The following is a 20,882-nucleotide window of genomic DNA, read 5'->3' as shown; positions in this document are numbered from 1 at the left end:
TCCACCTTTGTCCCTACCCCCCAATGAGAATGACACTACGATGCCAAAGAGACCACAGGGAAAACTCCTTACCAAACACCTTGACTGTTGTGGAGGTCTTCCTGACTTTGAGAGGACTGACTGTCAGGTGGCAGGAGAATGTCCTGCCATCATCTTGGACCTGGACTGGGGAGAGGTGGAGTCCATAGTCTGTACCCAGCCAGACTCTGCCTTTAAACGACTTGGAATGGTTGATGTGGTGATCGTTGGTGAAGAGAACTTCTTGGGCGCCATCTTTCTCCTGGTGAGAGAAACAATAATTAGTTACAGAGCGCACACAATGTGCCGAGTTGCCTCAACTGGTTCATAAACACTATTTGTTTTAAATTGTGGGCATGAGTGTCTGTGTGTAGGTGCATGTGAGTACGGATGCCTACAGAAGCCGGAGGGCATCAATCCACTGGAACAAGAGCTGGAGTGAGACACCCGTGTTGGTGCTGGAAGCTGGAGAACTCCGTTCCTCTGCAAAAGCAACAAGGACTTTAAGCACCAAGCCACCTCTGGAGCCTGACAAGTGTTATTTAAACACTCATCAAACAGGAAACCTGAGGAGTTCAAATGGGGAGAGACCGAGGATATTACTAGGGAAAGTACTGTTACTCTTACACTTTATTAAAACTTACTCTTATCTTCCCCCAACACGAATTCAAACGAGTTGTCCTGAACAGACCTTGCCTCTCACAGCCTGGCTTGCAGAGCAGGAGAGAGTGCTAGGAGCAAACTCCAGTGCTCATTTAGGAAGCTCTGAGATCTCACTGTTAAGATGCTCTGAGGATTTGCCCACCACCCCCTCTTTTGATCTTGGGGAGAAGGGATGTGAAGGTGGGGAACTGGGAGAATGGAGGGAAGGGAAACTGCCGCAAGTTGTAATGTATGAGAGAAGAATAATTAAAAAAAAAAAGATGTGCAGGGGACACTGTTGGGGTTTTGATAATTAAATTTTTTCATCAACTTCATAATTCCACATAGCTTCTCTTCCCAAAATTCCCCCAGAAAAGGCCTGACTTGGCCCCATTCAGAATCCGCTGTAGGAGGAAGTTGAAGCGACAGAGCAAAGAACTTGGGCGAGCAGCGCTTTCAGTCTTGTACATGAAGGGAAGGCACGTGTGAGGGAGTGGCCCCCTCAAATTTTGTCCCTCTAGGTCCTCCTTGTGGCAGTTTTTCATTGTACTCAGGGTCGCAGCCCAGTGGTTTTCAACCTGTAGGTGACGACCCATCCGGGAGTCAAATGACCCTTTCACAGGGGTCACCTCAGACCACCAGAAATATCAGGAATACCATAAGATCATTATGATTCATAACAGGAGCCAAATTACAGTTATGAAGTAGCAATAAAAATAATTTTATGGTCGGGGCTGTGGGAGTCACCACAACATGAGGAGCTGTATTAAAGGGTGGCAGCATCAGGAAGGCTGAGAACCGCTATCCCAGCCCTTGCACGCTGCTTTTATGAGTATTTGAGGCTCAGAGAGAACTCATAAGAAGTGGGCCTTAAAGGTTAATGTGATTTTTGTTCATTGGCATTTACTGAGAGAACTCAACTCCTCTATTTCATGTCCTGTCTTGTGCTCATGAGGAAAAATCCCAATTATTCTCCACCTCCTCAGGATGTCCAAGGCCAAACTTTCAGTCACAGTGACTGACAGTATCAGGATAGTGTTGACCAGCTTCCAAGGGAGGACAGGACTCTTGAGGAGCACAAACCAGTGTGTCAGTTACATCACCTCTCTGTGGGAGTCTGACTTCATCTTCTTGGTCAGCGGCTTGGAGAGACTGTCCGTGGCACAGAGTTCTCTAGAGACTCACATTCAACGTGTCTGAGCCCAGGCTTAACCTGGAACTGAGGAACAGTTTTTTTTGAAGTTCCTCAGGGGAGCCAGGGCTGAGAACGGCTGGTCTAACGCTAAACTTTCCAGATGAATTATCACGCACAGGGGAAATGGGAGGAAGGAAGCGAGGAGAAAAGTGAAGAGGAATGCATTGGCTACGGGAAGAGATAGAAAGTATCGAAAGCAACTATCTGTGACTTGGAATCTCTAGTTTAAAGAGTTAGATTCTAGGTTGGTGAGTGAATTCGCCACAGGCTGATTTATTAGAGTAATTACATAGAAATTTCCAGAGTCTACTAAATAGCAGTTCTTATGTAAACCACAATCCTTTGGCTGAATCTGGCTGAGCGCGATGTCAGTGTTGCATACAGATGGAACACTAGGGTTTCCCACAGAGCCGCAGCCTGTGTAAATCTTACCCCTGATACAAGGTATGCGCCTCCCCAGCGGCGTAAAGCAGTCTTAGGAGCCCGCGCCTCAATCTTCCCTTTGAAGAAAAGCAAAGGGAAAATGTATTCCCAAGACAGGGGCCCAGGAGAGCCCTGAGCAGCAGCAGACCCAGTAGAAGACATTTCCCTCAGTGGCGCAGATCTGAAGGCAGTAGTTAAGGAAGCTGGCTCCCCCTGCAGGGCCATCAGGAGAATGTACCACTTACAGTGTCATGTGCATGGGCTGGTTTTATAAAGGTTTTGTAGTTCAAAATGTTCTTGGAGACACTTTAATGGGCGCAGCTTCTAACACTACAATCTCTCAGCACTCCCTCTGGATCTCTGGCTCCTACAATCTTTCTGCCCTCTTTTCTGCAGTGTCCCCAGAGACGTAGGTGTGGGGTTGTTTGTGGATGTAGAAGATCTTAGGGCTGCGCTCCACGACTGTGCATTTTGATTGGCGGTGGTTTTCTACGGGTCTCTGTCTGTTTGCAAGGAGAATTTTCCTTCATGAGGGGCGAGGACCACACTTATCTGAGGGTATAAGGACAAATGACTGCCTGCACACGAGCGGAACAGGGACAACACCAACACACATGACAAAGTACACTGGGAAGAGCCCAATGCCTCAGACCTACACAAAGGATCACGGGAAACTAAGGAATCCTGACAGTGAGATGAATAGTCTTCTCCCAGGAAGAGCCCACTAACTGGTTTTCCAGCACCAGATGGCTAGCCCTGAGAACATACATATATACAGATAACAACAATTAATGCAAAAAAAGAAGACCGGAGAGATGGCTCAGCCATTAAAAGCTAGGTTCAAAAACAAAAAGCAGTCTATGAGGAAAGAGGCCATGAGTTTGAAAAGGAGAAATGAGGAGTAAATGGGAGGGTTTAGAGGGAGGGAAAAGAAAAAGACAAGTCGCATAATTATAATCTCAAAAAGAAAAGAAAATTTGCCCTTGTCCTGACAAGAGTCAATCACGGATCAGAAAGAGGCTCATGGGGCCCTAAGCCCTCCCCACTGAGCTACTAACTACTGAGGGATTCTGACGGAAGGGCAGTAGTTGTCTCTAGTGACACTGATGAGCCAACCAAAAGCCACACAGATGGTGCTGGTTCAAGTTAGTGGGTCACAAACTTAAAAAAAAAAATAAAAAGACATGATTGTGGGAAAAGATCTTGCAGAAGGAGAGAGTTAACAGGGGTGAGAGAGAGATAAGAAGGGTCAAGTGGGTGAGGGCAGTTATTATTATTATTATTATTATTATTATTATTATTACTACTACTACTAGTAGTAGTAGTAGTAGTAGTAGTAGTAGCAGTAGCAGTAGTAGTAGTTATATGTTGTAGTAGTATTTGTTTTTTTGAGACAGAGTTTCTCTTTGCAACCTTTGCTGTCCTAAACTTGCTTTGTAGACCAGGCTGGCCTAAAGCTTACAGAGACTCACCTGCCTCTGCCTCCCTGAGTGCTGGGCTTACAGGCGTGTGCCACTGAGTCCGGCGAGTAAGGGTAATTCTAATGAACTACATGCATATATATATGAAATTGTTAAAGAACAAATTTAGTAAAAGTTATTTTAAAGTGTTCTTGCTTGTTCACCATGTGGTTTTCTATTTGGGAAACTCCCCTCTGCTACATGGTTAGAGGAACAGGATGGACACAGGCTGGGGGGCGGTAAAAACTGCCTTCGCCTTTTAGTAGATATGAGGGTATGGCTTGCTGTAATCTTTTCGTTGATAAAACTATCTGTCTGTCTGTCTGTCTATCTGTCTATCTATCTATCTATCTATCTATCTATCATCTGTCTATCTGTCTATCTATCTATCTATCTATCTATCTATCATCTGTCTATCTATCTATCTATCTATCTATCTATGTATCTATACCAATGTATTGAACAGTTGAATTATTTTGTTTTATTTGTCTTCCCTTGGCATTTTGCAGTTAAAGAAAAAGAGGGTAACTTTGCTTTTATAAAGACGGAATTCAGCTACAAAGTGCCCTGAAGGTCATAACACGAGGAAACCCTGAGGGATTGTAGAGTCCCCAGTGGCCAAAACCTGTGTGTGGCTGGTGCCATCACAAAGCAAGTTGGGAAGCAAATCTAGCTCAGATAAACCATCCAATACCTAGAGACGGGAGACCTAGGAGAGGGGATGATTCTGTAATTCTATAATTATGCTATGTCTGCAACTGAAATGCTAAGCTCTCAATATTACAGATTTTTCTTTTAAACTATTATTTCTTTTTTTGAGATTATAATATAATTACACAACTTTCCCTTTCCCTTCCCCCCTCCAAACCCTCCCAAATACCCCTCCTGATTTTTTTTTTCAAATTCATGGTCTCTATTTTATTATTGTTACACACATAGATGTACATATATATGTATATGTAAATATTATATTGTATATATTTCAAAATACATGTGAACAACCTGTCCAGTCTGCAGAATGCTACTTGCATGCATGTTTTCAGGCTGATCATTGGATGCTAGAGAACCAATTGGTGTGCTTCAATCTGCTCAGTGCACTCTGTGTTCTAGACACTGCTAACTTGTTCTAGCCCCTCTGATACCCCTTACCGCAGTCTGCAAAAAATTAACATTAACTTGCATGGGCATGAGCCACACAGAATAAGAAGGTACTCAAAGCAGAGCATTTTAAAGGCAGGATGCTTAGTATCAAGGAACATCATGACTCAGGGCTACATAAACAGGAGAAATCTCAATTATTAAATTATTCTAAATATGTATAAATATATTTAAATATATATATATTTATTTATTTATGTATATATAAAACTTTGAGGTATAACTGGGGTGAGAAATTTACAACGAATTCCAGAAAGCCGGAAACCGTTATACAGGTTGTAGGCTGCAAGGTCAGGGCAGGATGCTGATTGAAAGGGCCTTGTGTTATACTGACCCAATTGTGGTGATGGGCTACATGGAGCATATTTCAACTCCTATTTGGTATAAGTGATGTCAGTTGTCCTGCTCTGCAGTACGACTGGCAGGGAGTCACACACAGAGCACCTTTATTTCTACTTTCTCCCCACCCCCTCTCTGCCTTGTGAGAGAGAGAGAGAGAGAGAGAGAGAGAGAGAGAGAGAGAGAGAGAGAGAGAGAGAGAGAGAGAGAGAGAGAAGTCCATCTTTAAAAATGTTGGTAAATACTTCAAACACTTCCTGGTTTTACATCTTGGTGAACCCATATGTTTTAATGTGCAGTGCACATTTAATTAGATATATAGTTCCCACTTTCAGTAGGTGGTCTCTAGTATAATTTCACTCCTCCCCAGTTGTACCCAATACACTCAGTGATCTTATGATTATTTTTTATTTGTGATTATGATATATTTATGATTCTGAGTACCCTGGATTTAAAGTGCTCTGCTTTGAGTACCTTCTCATTCGGTGTGGCTCATGCCCATGCAAGTTAATGTTAATTTTTTGCAGACTGCGATAAGGGATATAAGATAGGCTTGAACAGGCTTCGCAGTGTCTAGAACACAGAGTGCACTGAGCAGATTGAAGCACACCAATTGCTTCTCCAGAACCACGTGGTCAGCCTGAAAACATACACACAAGTAGCTTAGTGTAATTTACAGTGCATCCACGTAAGTGGGAAATGTAAAGAATTATTGCTATGGTTTATATGGTTTTGCTTCTGTGCTTCCAAAACTTATTCCCACTGCCCCAGTGTTAAGCAGTGGTGCCCAATTGGAGGGACTTGGGTTAGGAAATCTCTTCCCGCATGAATAAGCTGTTGAAAGGACTTGTGGTGACTGCTGCTGCCGACACTAGCAAAACAACAACCAACCAGGCAACCAACCAACCAAACGAAAAGGCCACACCCAAAGCAAGCAGATAAACAAAATGGGGTTTGTGGCTTCAGCTGCCTGGAGCCAGCTCTGAGTTAGAGGCCTGACTGCATTGAGCACAGCATGGAGGAGGGGCTGGGTGCTCTGAGCTCCTTCACAGCAGTTTGCTGGCTGTATTGATCCCTTACTTTTCTTGTCTTCAATCTGCTTCGTGTCTTCACGCTTTCTCCATGCACTCTCCACCTTGCCAGGGCTGTCAGAGCAGGTGGTTTGCAACACTCCTCACATCCTTCATCATCATCATCATCATCATCATCATCAGCAGCAGCAGCAGCAGCACTGGATCTGTACATTTCTAACCATCTTTAGTTACTAACCCTTTGTAGTTTGGCAGGTTCTTTTTTTTTTTTTTAACAGCATTTCTCTGTGTAGACCAGGCTGGTCTTGAACTTATGTAGATCATCCTGCCTCTTCCTTCCAAGTGCTGGGACTAAAGACATGCACCACTACACCAGGCTGTCAGGTACTTTTTATTTTGATAAAAAGACAGTGATGGTCAGGTAAGGGACTATGGCGTTGTTTTCTAAATTGCAAGGTTTTATATGTGTATTTGAAACCAAGGCTTCTTCCCTGATTATAGGGCAGCTTAAGTAGTAAAGAAAAATGTGATGAAACCCAGTATTTAATTCTGTGACATTATCATGCATATTGAATGATTTGAATGTTAAAAGTCTTATTCCCTCTTTTATGATTTAAAAGAGAAGAAAATCAAATCTCTTTTAACATTTTATTTATTCTTTGAGAATTTCATACATGTATACACTGTATTTTGATCATATCTACCCTTCCCTCCTCTCAGATCCCTCATCTCTTCTGTCCATTCCCCCTCTCTTCCTCTTTTTTCTTCCTCCATTTCCTCCTCCTCCTCCTGTTCTTCCTTCTCCTCCTCCTTCTCTTCCACTCACTAAGTCTAGTGCTGCTTATATATGAACGGGTGTAGGGCTGTCCTTTAGAATATGGGCAACCTATCAGGGCCATATCCCTGGAGAAAATCCATTCTCCCTCTCCCAGTAGGAACCAATTGTCAATAGCTCTTTAGTTAGCTGGGGGGCGCCATGAACCCCTTTCCCATCCATGCCAGAATGGTAGCAGGCTTGATCTTGTAGAAGTCTTATGCAGGCGCCTGCAGCTATCGTGAGTTCATGGTTGCAATGGCCCTGTCATGTGTTATCCAGAAGATGCTATCTCATAGAAATCTTCTTAACCTTTGGCTTTTACAGTTTTTCTGTCCTTCTTCCATAATGTTCGCAGAGTCTTGTGTCCCATTTATAGCTAAGCAGTCCATAGTATTATAATTGGTATTAGCTGTGTGTCTCTGTGGCTAAAAACAAAACAAAGCAAAGCAAAAATCCAAAACCAAAACCAAAAAACTCCTCTGATGAGAGGTGAAAGCTGCATGGGCATAATGAAAAACATTTAGAAAGGATTCTTTCTATTTTTTATTTATTTTTGAATATATTTTATTATTTTGATATTTTTTCTCTCTCTCCACCATGTTTTTAAAAATCCATTGTGTGTAGGACCATCATAGGATTGAGGTAGAGCCACCTAGAGTAGCCTTTTTTTTTTTTTAAAGACAAGGTTTCTCTGTATAGTCTTGGCTGTCTTGGACTCACTTTAGAGACCAGGCTGGCCTTGAACTCGTAGAGATCACCCTGCCTCTGCTTCCACGGGTGCTGCGATTACAGTTGCGCACCACCACATTGCACCGGCTGGGCGCCACACTCCTAAAAACTGACTCCTCATTTACACAGAAGCCATCAGCTGTCCGAAGCTCTTCAGCTAGGGGCCTAGGATTCTGAGCACCTCTTCTTTCACGCCAGAATGTTGACTTCCTTGGTCTTAAACAAGTCTGTTGCAGGCAACCGCAAGCCACTGTGAGATCATAAGTAGTAGTGAAGGATTTTTTTTTTTAGTTCACTGACTGTGAGAGCGACTATTTCCCTAAAACATTCCCCAGTGTATACTACTAATTTGTATGTATGAGTACCCGGGTCTTGTTATAGAATCTGTCCATCTTTGCTATGAACTTTCCTCTATTATGCGGCTCAAGCATAACTTTAAAAAAAGCTTTTCTGGATTTATCTGATAAATTGTTTTCCCTCTACTCCTTTTTTTTTTACATTTTATTAAAAACATGTGCATGGTAGAAAATATAACTAATATATTTTTATCCCTGTAAGACCTAACACTCAAATCAGATTCATATCTGCTTATTGGATTGAATTAAAATTTATACTGTGGGAAATCACAAGATGGTAGTTTGTAATGAAAACAGAATATTAGAATGTATTTAGAAACTCCCAGAGTAAGCCTGAAGAATTTCCCTGATGCTGGAATGAGCCCTAGGAATTAAATGTCAAAATTAGCATTTGTCATTTGTCTACCAACCCATATCCCAACTACATGCACATAGTCTTTGATTTCTCATGTATCACTCCAGTGTTAATAGACGCTCACATCCTTTTGTGTTTTCTTAGTCAACTGAATTATCTTGTGAAAACTGAATGCTGGATACACCGTGCTTATGTCTGATGCCTACTGACTTCAGTGTCCTACAGTCCTGACATATAACTCTCCCCAAACAAAGGATCCTCTCCAATTAGCACAGCTGACCATGAGATGAGGTACACAGAGCAAATACATTTTTTAACATGACATTGAGAATCCTAATACTAACTTTCCCCATGAGATTTGCAACTGAGTTAATTAAATTTTAGAATCCCACATACACACAACAGCACGACTTTTGTTTTGCAGGGCCTTGGATAATTTTTGTCTGCAGAACTGTTCCCAGGGTTTAATGAAACACTCTGGGAAGGAGGCCTTTGCAGTTCCCCAGAGTCTCTGTGCTCTGTGCAGTAGGTTTCTGCCCCGCTGAGCTTGACTTCATCATGTCTACTTCTTACCCTTTTATTTAAAGCCACATTATTTCCTGTTTGTAAAAATCGGTGTGACCTCTGCAGATATTCAGCAACGATGACTGGAGGAGCTTGCTCTAATTCCTGGTATAGGGACATTAGATGTTGTCACACCAGAGTTAGTAAACACTGGAGCCATCAGTAGTTAGGGCATGGCAGTAAGTCAGTGAAACAAATGGATTTTGACATTATAAAAAAAAAAGTTGCACAATAAGAACTTAACCAGTATATTGCCAACACGATTCCTTTGAAGGAAGGAATCTTTTAAAGGGATCCCTCAATTTGTCTATATTACAATCCAGTCTTCAAAATGCCAGTGTGGCTTGATGTCTGTTGTTTCAGAGTCACCCTTTTGCTCTGTAACCTCATTTGCCCCTTCCTAAGCCCTTAGGACATGTCTGTACCTCCTTCCAAGTTTCCTTGAAGGACACTCCTATATAAAGGAGACCTGTCAGTTATCTAGTATTGGGCACATAATGAGCTGGTGCTTATTAACCAACCGAACAGTGTGAATTTAGTGACAATCAGTTCAGTAAGAGGATGGTGAAAAGGTGGCCTGAGTTTTCTCACTGGGACTACATGGTGGAACAAGAGAACTGACTCCCAAAAGCTCTCCTCTGGCCTCCACACACGTTGTGGTACATGCCACCCCCAATCAAATAAATAAACACAACTTTTAAAAAAAAATCTTAATAAAATATAATGTCCAAGGAAAAGGGAGATATGTTAGCTATGACCATGACTGCAGACTGCTCAGGAAGACAGGCAGCCACAGCAGACTCACACAGCTTTTAAGAGACCTTTTTCTGGCTGTTTGTGGTGGTTTTTAAAATTCATGTTTACTATGGGCCTGCAGCCCTTGCTTCAGTAACAGAGCTAAACAGTAATTTGTCTCTACAAATCTATTTGATTTTATTGTGTGCGCGCGTGAGTGCGTGCATGTGCATATGCGTGTGCATGTGCGTGTGCATGTTCCTGTGAATGCAGACACTCATGGAAGCCAGAAGTGGGTACTAGATCCTTTGTGTGTCTTTTAATGCCCTCTGATGGAGCAGTAAACACTCTTACCTGCTGAGCCATCTTGCCAGCCCCTTCTCCTCTTATTTTGGAAGCATTGGGAAGCATTCTTCATTAAAGTAATGCAAGATCATGGCAAAGCAGTTTCTGGGAAAGAGAGTCTATATCTATCTATGTTACTTGTAAAGCAAATATATGTGATTAGAGGATTCTGTGAGTGGCTCCTCACCAGGGCAGCACCACACATTGTTCTCCCTGCAGGCATGGTCTGGTTTATAATTTGAAATAGAAATCAACGTCTAGGAGCTAGCTTCAGAGCCGCACTCACTACATCCCTGCCTGCCTAGGTAGAAGACACCTCGGTGCCCTTTACTTCCTTTCCCAGCCACTGGCGTAATGCCTGTGTCTCATCAAGTACTTCCCTATTATTACTTGCTATTCATTTCACCTCATTAATATTTAAAGATCATTACAGTTATTCACTGAAAAGGGCAACGCTTACCACCAACCATGAAAAGGTGAACCCAGGTGAAATTTCTGAGGAGGTATTTTGAAAGCATGGTATTTCCAGAGTCTGATTTGTCTCTATTTCTATTGTACGGTTGTGTTCGTCGTGCGAATCTGGAACAAAACACAAGGCGGAAGATGCATGGATCTTGGCATTGGAAGTACATTTTATCGAAGAGACAAAAAGAGTTTAGAATAGAGATTCATCTATCTTCAAGACACCCATGAAGTAACGAGGCAAAGGCCCACTGTAGTGTACATCGGTTAAATGGCAAACCCGAGCCAGGAGAGGCCTGGGGAATTACTCATCACTCAAGACTCACAGAGAAATCATTTAACAATCCAATGCAGAATTTGACATTCTCTTCTGCTTTAAGCCCGATTCAGTCCATCCATCTTCAAAGTACATGTCCTCAATTAGAAAGAATGTGTATTCTTATAACCTAGTTTCTAACTGTACTTTAAATTTTATTTTATTTTATTTTTGTAGCAGAAGCTTTGGTTTACAGCAAAACTGAGCAGAAAATATGGGCAACTCCCATGTACATATAGCTCGCACCTTTACACACACAGCTTCCTCTACTGTTGGCATCTTGCACAAAAGTAGTGCATTTGTCATAATAAATGGACCTGCACGCCCAAAGCATTGCCTCTCCTCTCAAAGCTCACAGCATGCTGTTGGGTCTACATGATGTACATCCCATGGGTTCAGAAAAGTGAATAGTGATATACACTTATATTAAACAGAATAGCCTTACTGCTTTAGAAACCTTTTTATCTCTTCTTTCTGCAGGGCTTTGGTCTCAGGAGAAAATCCTTACGCACTTATGACCCAAACATACTCTAGATAACCTACAACAGATAACATGTAAATGGCTTGCAAATAGTTCTTTTATCTTTTTAGGGACAAGGGCGAAGAAAATACACATGTTAAGCATACATGAGTTTTGTTTCCCAATATGTCTCATTTGAAGTTGTAGTTATGGAAACTACAGATGTGGAGGGTCTTCTATATTACTACATATTTTTAGAAAATACGTGTCCATTAATGTTAAAAGAATTTAACCATGTAATATTTCCACCTGTAGTTATTTGTATAACACCATCAAAATTTTAACACATTGCACACAACTATTGCTACTTTTAAATTTGATTTTTAAAACTATTTCAATTGTTTTGCTTAAATATAGTTCAAGCAAAGAGTCATATAGTTATTCATATCTATGATGTTTACTGGGTGCGGTGACACACACCTGTAATCCCAGAACTCTGGGAGAAAGAGGCAGGTAGATCTCTGTGAGTTCAAGACCAGCCTGGTCTACAAAGTGAGTCCAGGACAGCCAAGGCTACACAGAGAAACCATGATGTTCACAAAATGAATTCATATGTTAACAACATTTTAATGTATATCATCCAAATGTACAGTTACTGTTATCCTATTGCTGCTATTATTATTTGATTTTATTTATTATTTTGATCTTGCTATACAGCCCTGACTGGCTTAGTACTTGCTACATTACCCAGGCTGCCTTCATGTTCATCACAGTCCTCCTGCTTTGAGTATGAGCATCACGGCTGTGCATCATCATGCCCAGCTCTACTTTTAAAGTCTGTTCAGATTCTGGGCAAAGCTTTTTAAATTATAGCTGAAATCACTTAGACAAGCAGAGAAAATAAGTCAAACGACAGCATATACATGGGAGCTAACTACTAGGCCAGATAGTAGCGGCTGTGCAGAAAAGACAGCCGCAGCAAGGAGCCTGTGCTGTATTGCAGGCGGTCACTGTTCTCACAGGCTGGCTGATCCGAGAATAGCAGCAGAAATGGAGAAGAGGAGATGCGGGCCTCAGTTTACCGGTTTCTTCTCGGGGACCGGAAAAAGCCCACTGTCCCATGACAGATGGGGTTTGTGGGGTGTCCCTAGTGCTGTGAAGAAACCCTTAGGAGAGGTATCCGAATTCAGTGAGATGGATCCACTATGAGAAAGCAAAGAGGAAAGTCAGACAAAAGTGGGAAACAAAGGGAAAGAAAGTCCATCCCAACAGTCCCACAGCGTACTGTCTGCCTTGAGAACGACAGACTCAGGCTCTCGACCCAACAAAGGCTGCGGAGGAGGCGGCCCGGCAAGACTTCCACGGCAAGATTAAAAACACTCTTAAGCCTAAGCAATAGAAGAGTGGCTGCTGTAGAAGGAGCTGTAAAGCTACAGTGAGGAAAAAGGCCAGAGAGTAAAATACCACTCATGTGACGATGAAAGCCGAGTAGCAATATACGCACATATAAGTAAAAGCTGCAACTCCATTATTCAAAAGGAGGAGAAAGAGTAAAAACCATATAAACAGTACAAAAACTGGAAAGGCTGATGGTGGATGATGAGAAAAAGATGGCTTGTGGAAGACAGGTGACACAATTCAGGAAATCGTTTTCAAAACTCACCCAGGTAAATGAGACCAAACTAGAACAAAACTGAAACTATACCTTCACGAAAGCTAGTGTATTAAGGGACATTTTCAAAGTCAAATAAGGAAAATGTTTAAATAAATAATTTAAAATAATACATTAAAATAATATGGCATAAAAGAAATGTATATAAGCATATATTATGGTTTTTACCATTTGTGCTATTTCAAATATGGACTATAAAAATGCCTATAAAATGATTGTGGAAGTAGGAAAACTGATTTAGAATAGACACCATAAAGCAGAGTTTTATGAAAGTTTTTTTTTTTTTAGCAAAAATCAGATATAGGAGGAAATGAGACTCTTGTTAGTAAGTTTTTTTGGTAACCATTCTATGGTAAAAATATTGCTGGAGTATATTTAATATACTCAAGAAAAATGTGACCTATAGATTTTTAAAATGAAGAAAGTTAGCCATTTAATATAAAAATGCTAGCAATTTTTATGGTCCCATCAAAGTGGAAGGGAGATAAAAGAGAGTAATGCGGATGAATGTGATCGAGATGTGTTATATGTGTGTATAAAATGTCACAATGGAACTTATAATTAAGTGTAATTAACGTATGCTATTACAAACTTTCTAAGGGCCTCCCCCTATTTCTGAATAGTTTTGTAACCTACTATGGCTCTCACTGCCCATTATTTTCCCAGAAGTCTTAGTTGATTTATTTACCAACTCTGCAGTATAGTTAACTGATTTTAAGTGCAACCTGTCCATTGGCTCTGGAGTATAGTTAAGGTGCCTTGAGTTGCTTAAAGCCACCCAGATCACAAGACCAACACGAAGCTTTGTCTGAATGCTCACACTCTTCCCATTTCTATTGATTGGCTGCTAGAAGCTGCATCAATACTTGCTGGCCCCACTCCCTTGTCTCCCACTTCCTACTCCCCTGTCTTCTACTCTCTGCTCTTCCTCCTGTCTGATTTTCCCCCCTGCACCATAATGCCACCAACCCAAGCTCAATACCTTTCCTGCTCCTAAACACAATCCAATGACCATTTGTCTTCCCAGAAGCCTCCGAATTGACGGCTGCTGCTTTTATGCAATCATCCTGCTAGGCCGCTGTGATCTGGCTCTCTCTCTGTCCTGTGGACACATTGTCTCTCCTCTCATCACTGCAATATGAGCTGAAGCCTCACATGGCTCTTCTCATTTGGTTTCTCTGCCTAGATAATGTCTTTCACATCTAGAGATTCAGTCAGAACCCATGCTCAGAAAACCTACTAAAATGGCATCTTGACTTAGGCCTTTGTGCTAGCTGAATGATAGTATAGTCAGCTGTGTACTCAACTTCCTGCCTAAGCCAAGCACATAAAATACAACTCGAATGATCTCTGCACAATCTAGTCAGATTCCCGCATCCCCTAAGACAGTGGGTGGGCTACACATTCTGAAAACCAAATCCTCATGCTTGGCAATGCTTTGTATTTCAAATGCCACCAGTTTTTTTTTTTTTGAAAAATTTAATGTATATTTTATTAACTTATTCATATTACATCTCAATTGTTATCCCATCCCTTGTATCCTCCCATTCCTCCCTCCCTCTCATTTTCCCCTTACTCCTCTCCCCTGTAACTGTGACTGAGGGGGACATCCTTCCCCTGTATATGCTCATAGGGTCCCCTGGATGGGGAGGCCGGGTAGCACTCAGAGGAAGGATAGCAGGCTACCAAGAACACCACCAGTTTTTATGGACAACCCACTTAAGCAGAGCTCTGGTCTGAACGCTGGTCTCCATCAGTCTCTTGGCCACTCTACTTAGAGTTGCCATCCTGTCTCCTCTACATTTCTGCTATTATATAATTTCCTAACTCAGTTGAACTTACACTATCCTTTCTGCGTTCTCTCGATTCATTCCCTAGACCTTAGTCAAAACAATAAAAAAACACTCCACATTTGAAATGCAAACTGAAAAGCATTAAACAAAACAACTCCAATCAGTCTCTATGCTTCTTGACTACACGAATCTTGTTTACTAGCCTTGCTTTCAGTTGTTTCACCTGCATTCTTTTTGCTCTAGCTATAATTCTTTGCAGAATCCCCATGGTTGATGCAGTTCCTGCACCACAGAGCCTGATACAGCCTGTTTGCTAATGATAAGTTTTGGGTTCTCCATCTCTTGGATTATACCTGCTCCAAGGGATGGGAGGGATCTAGGAAACCTTTCCTGAATTCACCAGGAAATCTTATACATTCTCACTTCCTCCCTGCCCCAGAATGCCTCACTATTGCTCTTTAACATTTAACTAATATCTGCTCCTCCTGCTGGGCTTGGAGAGGCTGGAGGACAGGCCATTTTGTCTGTATCCCACATCATCGTATCCCTGATACTCAGCTTCATAATCTCTCAAAATCTGTGTGCTGGACAAAGACAGCACATAGGACGTTGAACTTGAAGTCAGTATCCAGGTTCGATGACAAATTAGTCTTCAAAGAGTTTAATCACATGGGTAAGACTTAGCTTGTCAAGATTGAATTTTCTCTTTTTTAAAATATTTTTATATTTTTATATTTTATATTTTAAAAGGAAATTGATGATGAACTTAAAGTTTATAATGCTGTATCTCTTGGATTCCATGCTTTCATATGCTGCCACTATTTAGTCCCTCCTAATATATTTCTAACCTTTTATGATATTTCCCCCTTAACAATTCTGAAGTTATATGTGTTTCTTTATTTCTCAGTAATATTTTATTAATTATTTGTTAATATTTGAATAAATTTAAAAGCTCATATATATACGTGTGTGTGTGTGTGTGTGTGTGTGTGTGTGCTTTAATTATTTTCATTCCCCACACCTCCCTGATCTGCCTCCTACTTCCTCTCTCAAGTGCCCATTTCTAAGTTATTTTCCTAACCCAGAACTCAGTTTGTAAGGGTGGGGCCATTCACGAAAGCATGATCTGCTTACCAAGGCCCAGAATCTTAAAGAAAACTGACTCTTTCTCCCCTTGAAACCCCCAACTGCCAAAATCCTCTCAGCTAAAAGTGGGAGCTCGCGCTGCCCTCTCCATCCCTGCTGGAATATTCACTAGTTTGGTCCTGTGCAAGCAACTGTGATTCTTCAGCATTGTATTTTCAAGCTGAGAGCATTGCTAACCATTGCCGTCATTCCTCCTCCCTTCCTTGTGTTGCTCAGGATGGAGCTCAGGGCCTTCCCCGTGCTGGGCAGACACTGTGTCACCGAGCTACAACACCAACCCAGATATTACTGCTTACTGCAAGTGTTTGTGCTTTTTCTCTTTGCAGTTCTTTCTCTATCACTGATGCTTCTGGCAACGCTAACAACCCCTGGGATTTGGTTGCAATTTGGGAAGTTAAACCATCATGTATTTTTGTAATTCATTGTAATAATCACAATTTTTTAATATGCTAAAAAGAGGTATCTATCAGAAGTACTATAGACCAAGTGCCACTCAAATTTCTGAAATGTAGATCATTATAATCTAAAGGCTAACTCAGGGAACTATACATCTTCAAATAACTCAAAGACTCCTAATTTAGAGAGAAATGCATCACATTTGAGAATAAAACAAATATCAAATTAATTATTCATTTTATTTCCATTTCCACCCACAGCTTCTGCCCACTAAGACACACAGGGACAAAATATTATGAGAAGGGAACAGCTGGCTGCCTTTCTTTGTTGAGCCCTCAGGGGACAGGATTTAGACACTTCCAGGTTTGTAAACGGACCAGGAAGAATGACTCCAAGGACAAGAGGAAGGAAACAGGAAGAGGTATTTAACCTAGCCACTTCTGAGTTCTGGCTTCTTCTTAGTCTCTCATGAATCGCTCCAGTTTGCACTTGTGTTTGTTGTGCGCAAGTGCTCCCACCTCCTGAGTGTGCCTTGCCTACTCACCCAGCTTGGAAACATGAATGCCTTGTGGAAGCTTAGCAGGGAACCCGATAGAAACAGCAGAAAAAGCAAGGGAAGTGTAGGAGAATACTAGGTGGAAAGAGGCCACGCCATCGGGTGGGAGAGACCAGGCACCTCCTCTATTCCTCAGGCTAAACTCTCACTCCTTAGCTTCATAGGAAGCCTGGGTTTTGTGACTATCTTGTTTCTCCTCCTCTTTGGTTCTTTATAAATCGTCATCCTTTTGTACCAGATACGCAATACTAACACAACCTTTCTTTTTTAACACTAGGCTGTTGTTTTCCGTCTGATCCAGAGGATCAACAACAACAAAGCTCAGAAGGAAGATTGGAAAATTCCCGGCCACAGACAAATGACAAATAAAGATGGTTCCGATGCTCCATCTATTTATAGTTTTCAGTAGCTACAAACTTAATTAGCTTGTATTGTTCTTTCTCTTAATAAGTATACTTTTCTTAAAGGCAATATTACTCATTCCCGAGTAATACCTCTTTTCCACTCTTGCCTTCATTGGAACTGCCCTTTTTAATAGAGTATACCCCACTTTTACAGAGGATATATAGTGGTGGTTTTGTACATGCAGCTATGTGCATAGAACCATGCTGCTGTTTCTCAATGCAGTATTGACCAGAGCCTCAGAGATGTGATAGTAAAATCTATTGGGGTTGACACAATCTACCAAGCTATGTCTAAAAAGCCAAATGGACTTTTGTTAATGTCTGACAATATCTTACTGGATTCCAAATTAGGCCACTCTAAAAAAGAGAAAGTTCCTTTTTAATAAAGATTGCGATTTAAATACAGTTGCTCCCTATATTACTACTGCTGCAACTGCTAATAACACAAGCCATTTGCAGAACTCTTACCTTATTTTTAATATTTATTTTATTTTATTTTATATATATGAATGTTTTGTCTGCACATAGATATGTGTGCTTTGTGGCTGAGGAGGGCAGAAGAAGGCATCAGATGTCCCCAAACTGGTGCTACAGATGGCTGTAAGTCTTCCTGTGGATGCTGGGAACTGACTCTAGGTCCTTTAAAATAACAAGTGCTTTTAGCTGCCGAGCCATCTCTATAGCCAAAGTCCTGCCTTCCCGAAGTCCTACCTATCAAATACTCAAATAGATCCATTGTCCAGTGATCTGAAGGTATGTTTTGCTTTATTTGGTGGAATCATGCCATTCACTGAGATTATCCAAACATCATTGTGTAGCAGCAGCCAGAGGTACACAATGAGATGGGTTGAGAAATAACAATGCCGAGTTGTGTACCAGGGCAGCCCCATGCCTCCTGCACCAAGGCTTTCCTGTGTTAGTTTCTGATGTTCTTTTCTCATATTACCAGATTCTTTCCCCGCTGAGTTTAAAACATTCAATTTCCAGTGCACTTTTTATTTGCTGTTTTTTTATATTCATCTGTTCCCATTAGTAGGAATGGAAATCATTTTACCTTAGAACCAGGTGATGTAGGACAGGTATCATTATGATACTTTCCAAAATAAGCTCAGAGAACTTAAAAGACAGGCCCCAAGGACCTAGACCTTAAATCGAGGCCTCCATCACAAATACAGGCCCTTGAAACCTGTATGGTCTGAAAGTTACATTCTCAGGAGCTTCTATGGGCCGTTTACCTGCCCTGTAATACATATTCAGATTGACTTTCATAAGTTCACTCACTACGCCACTCCACTTTCTTCATCTTTTATTGAGCAACTGGTACCACCATGCAGGCGTGGATCACCAGCAGTCCAGTGTCACCTCCAGAGTCCTTCCTTCTTCCCTCACTGTATGATCAAGTCATGTGTGTTTTATACTTAGTACGTAAAATATGATTCCTTCCATATTTGGCATACTGCCATTATATCTCTTCCAGACAGCTACAAATTATCTTCCAATATGTTCCCTTTATCTCTTCTTTGTCCACTTTTAAGGCCATTCTCATATTGAAGCCAGAATTATCTTTTTATAGCATGAATGCAATCAAACTACAAATGCCATCTTAACCTCTTATTGAAAAAACTCCACTTCTTGATATGATTCTTATGGAAAAGCAATACTCTTGAACAAAGCCAACAAGGTCTGGTGTGATCTGGTCCTCACTGTGTCTCTAGCTTTATCTATGAATTTACACAGTATAGCCCCATTTGCATATTCCCATTTCCTTAAACCTTGCAAAAAAATTTCCCATGGCTGCTCCCACCCCGTTTATAGGTCACCCACAACGTCTACATTGCATTAACAACTACTCATTCCTAGGACTTTATTGGGTGTTCCTTCCTCTACCACCACCTCCCTGGATTCTGCTGTGCTCTCTTTTCCCTGCTGGAGTTCTGGCTGATAACACTTCACACTACTGTGACTTCACATCTACCTGTGGCATTCTTTGATCCGTTGCCACTTCTCTTACCAGCCAATACTTCTTTCTGCCAAGTCTTGGTATGCTCAGCACCAAATCTAGAACATGGTTATATTTGCTAAATGGGCGAAAGCTACATGGAAGCAGAGGCACTCTTTCCTGGCTAGGTTATACTCACTGGGTTCCACAATGAGGTTGTAGACCATAATCTGGATGCCGTCTGGAAACAGAGTAATGCCGCATTCATACTTTCCACTGAGGGTGGAAGAGATATTCCTTAGGGACAGAGTCCATTTTGTCATATTCTTCAGAGTTTCTATGGATGCCGCCAGGGAACGACAGGCATGCCCCTGGGTACAGGAGAAGCCATATTGGGCATGATAAACAGCAATCAGGTCATTTGTATCTGTGACCCTGGACCATTGCATCTGTATGAAGAAGTCTTTCTCCTTTGTTTGGCAGGTCAAGTTCACATCAGAACCAGGGAGAACATATATGTCTTCTCTTGCACTGATTTTCTCACCGCATACTTCTGGAAAGGAAGGATATGAATCATTAGTGGGCATTATTCACGTGGAGTGATCCTTTAGGGTGTGTGTGTGTGTGTGTGTGTGTGTGTGTGTGTGTGTATGTGTGTGTGTGTGTGTAAGTGTGTGTGTGTGTGTAAATGTGTGTGTGTAAGTGTGTGTGTGTAAGTGTGTGTGTGTGTAAGTGTGTGTGTATGTGTGTGTGTGTGTAAGTGTGTGTGTGTAAGTGTGTGTGTGTGTAAGTGTGTGTGTGTGTGTAAGTGTGTGTGTGTGTAAGTGTGTGTGTAAGTGTGTGTGTGTAAGTGTGTGTGTGTGTAAGTGTGTGTGTGTAAGTGTGTGTGTGTGTAAGTGTGTGTGTGTGTAAGTGTGTGTGTGTGTGTAAGTGTGTGTGTGTAAGTGTGTGTGTGTGTGTAAGTGTGTGTGTGTAAGTGTGTATGTGTGTGTAAGTGTGTATGTGTGTGTAAGTGTGTGTGTGTAAGTGTGTGTGTGTGTGTAAGTGTGTATGTGTGTGTAAGTGTGTATGTGTGTGTAAGTGTGTGTAAGTGTGTGTGTGTGTGTGTAAGTGTGTGTGTGTGTAAGTGTGTGTGTGTGTAAGTGTGTGTGTGTATGTGTGTGTGTTTAAAAATAATTTTTAGTAAGGATACAAAACATAAAACAACTCTTAAAAACCCTGGTCAGTTCACTGACATGAAAGAGAGCTGCCTTAGGTGTCAAAAGCCTCTTGTGATTTAGGATGAATAGAGAAAACTATTGACACCTACATATTTCTGTCTTCTGGTTCACCCCAATAGCAACTGAAAGTCCCTGTCTCAAGGTGAATAAAATTAAGTGCATTTGAAGATTTATTTTTATTATTTTTATTTATTGAAGATGCCCCCCACCCAAGTTCTTCAGGAACTGGAGTTGCAGCTGGGTGTGAGCTGCCAGATGTGGGCACTAAGAACCAAACTCAGGTCCTCTATAAGAGCAGGAAGTGCTCTTAATTGCTGAACTACCTACTCAGCCCCAGATAGCAAGGCTACT

The 20,882-nt window shown here is 41.5% G+C and overlaps 1 protein-coding gene across 6 annotated transcripts in view; it reads right to left on the bottom strand.

The window, feature by feature from the left end:
* The window catches only part of CD96 (CD96 molecule), a 72,479-nt gene that overhangs the window by 49,656 nt on the left and 1,941 nt on the right, over positions 1–20,882 (bottom strand). For 5 of the 6 annotated variants that reach the window (XM_084801276.1, XM_084801281.1, XM_084801277.1 and 2 more), the window contains exons 2-4: positions 19,511–19,864; positions 10,628–10,746; positions 73–280 (exon numbers count right to left, since the gene is read on the bottom strand). In XM_084801276.1, coding sequence (XP_084657402.1) covers positions 73–280; positions 10,628–10,746; positions 19,511–19,864 — 681 coding nt within the window. The remainder of the gene's footprint in view (positions 1–72; positions 281–10,627; positions 10,747–19,510; positions 19,865–20,882) is intronic. The other variant, XM_084801278.1, reaches the window with a different exon arrangement.

Source organism: Acomys minous (genome assembly GCF_964271855.1).
Source record: "Acomys minous genome assembly, chromosome: 11".
Taxonomy (NCBI): Eukaryota; Metazoa; Chordata; class Mammalia; order Rodentia; family Muridae; genus Acomys; species Acomys minous.
Note: the sequence above shows the minus strand (reverse complement) of the source record. Positions and strands in the feature narration are given on the sequence as shown.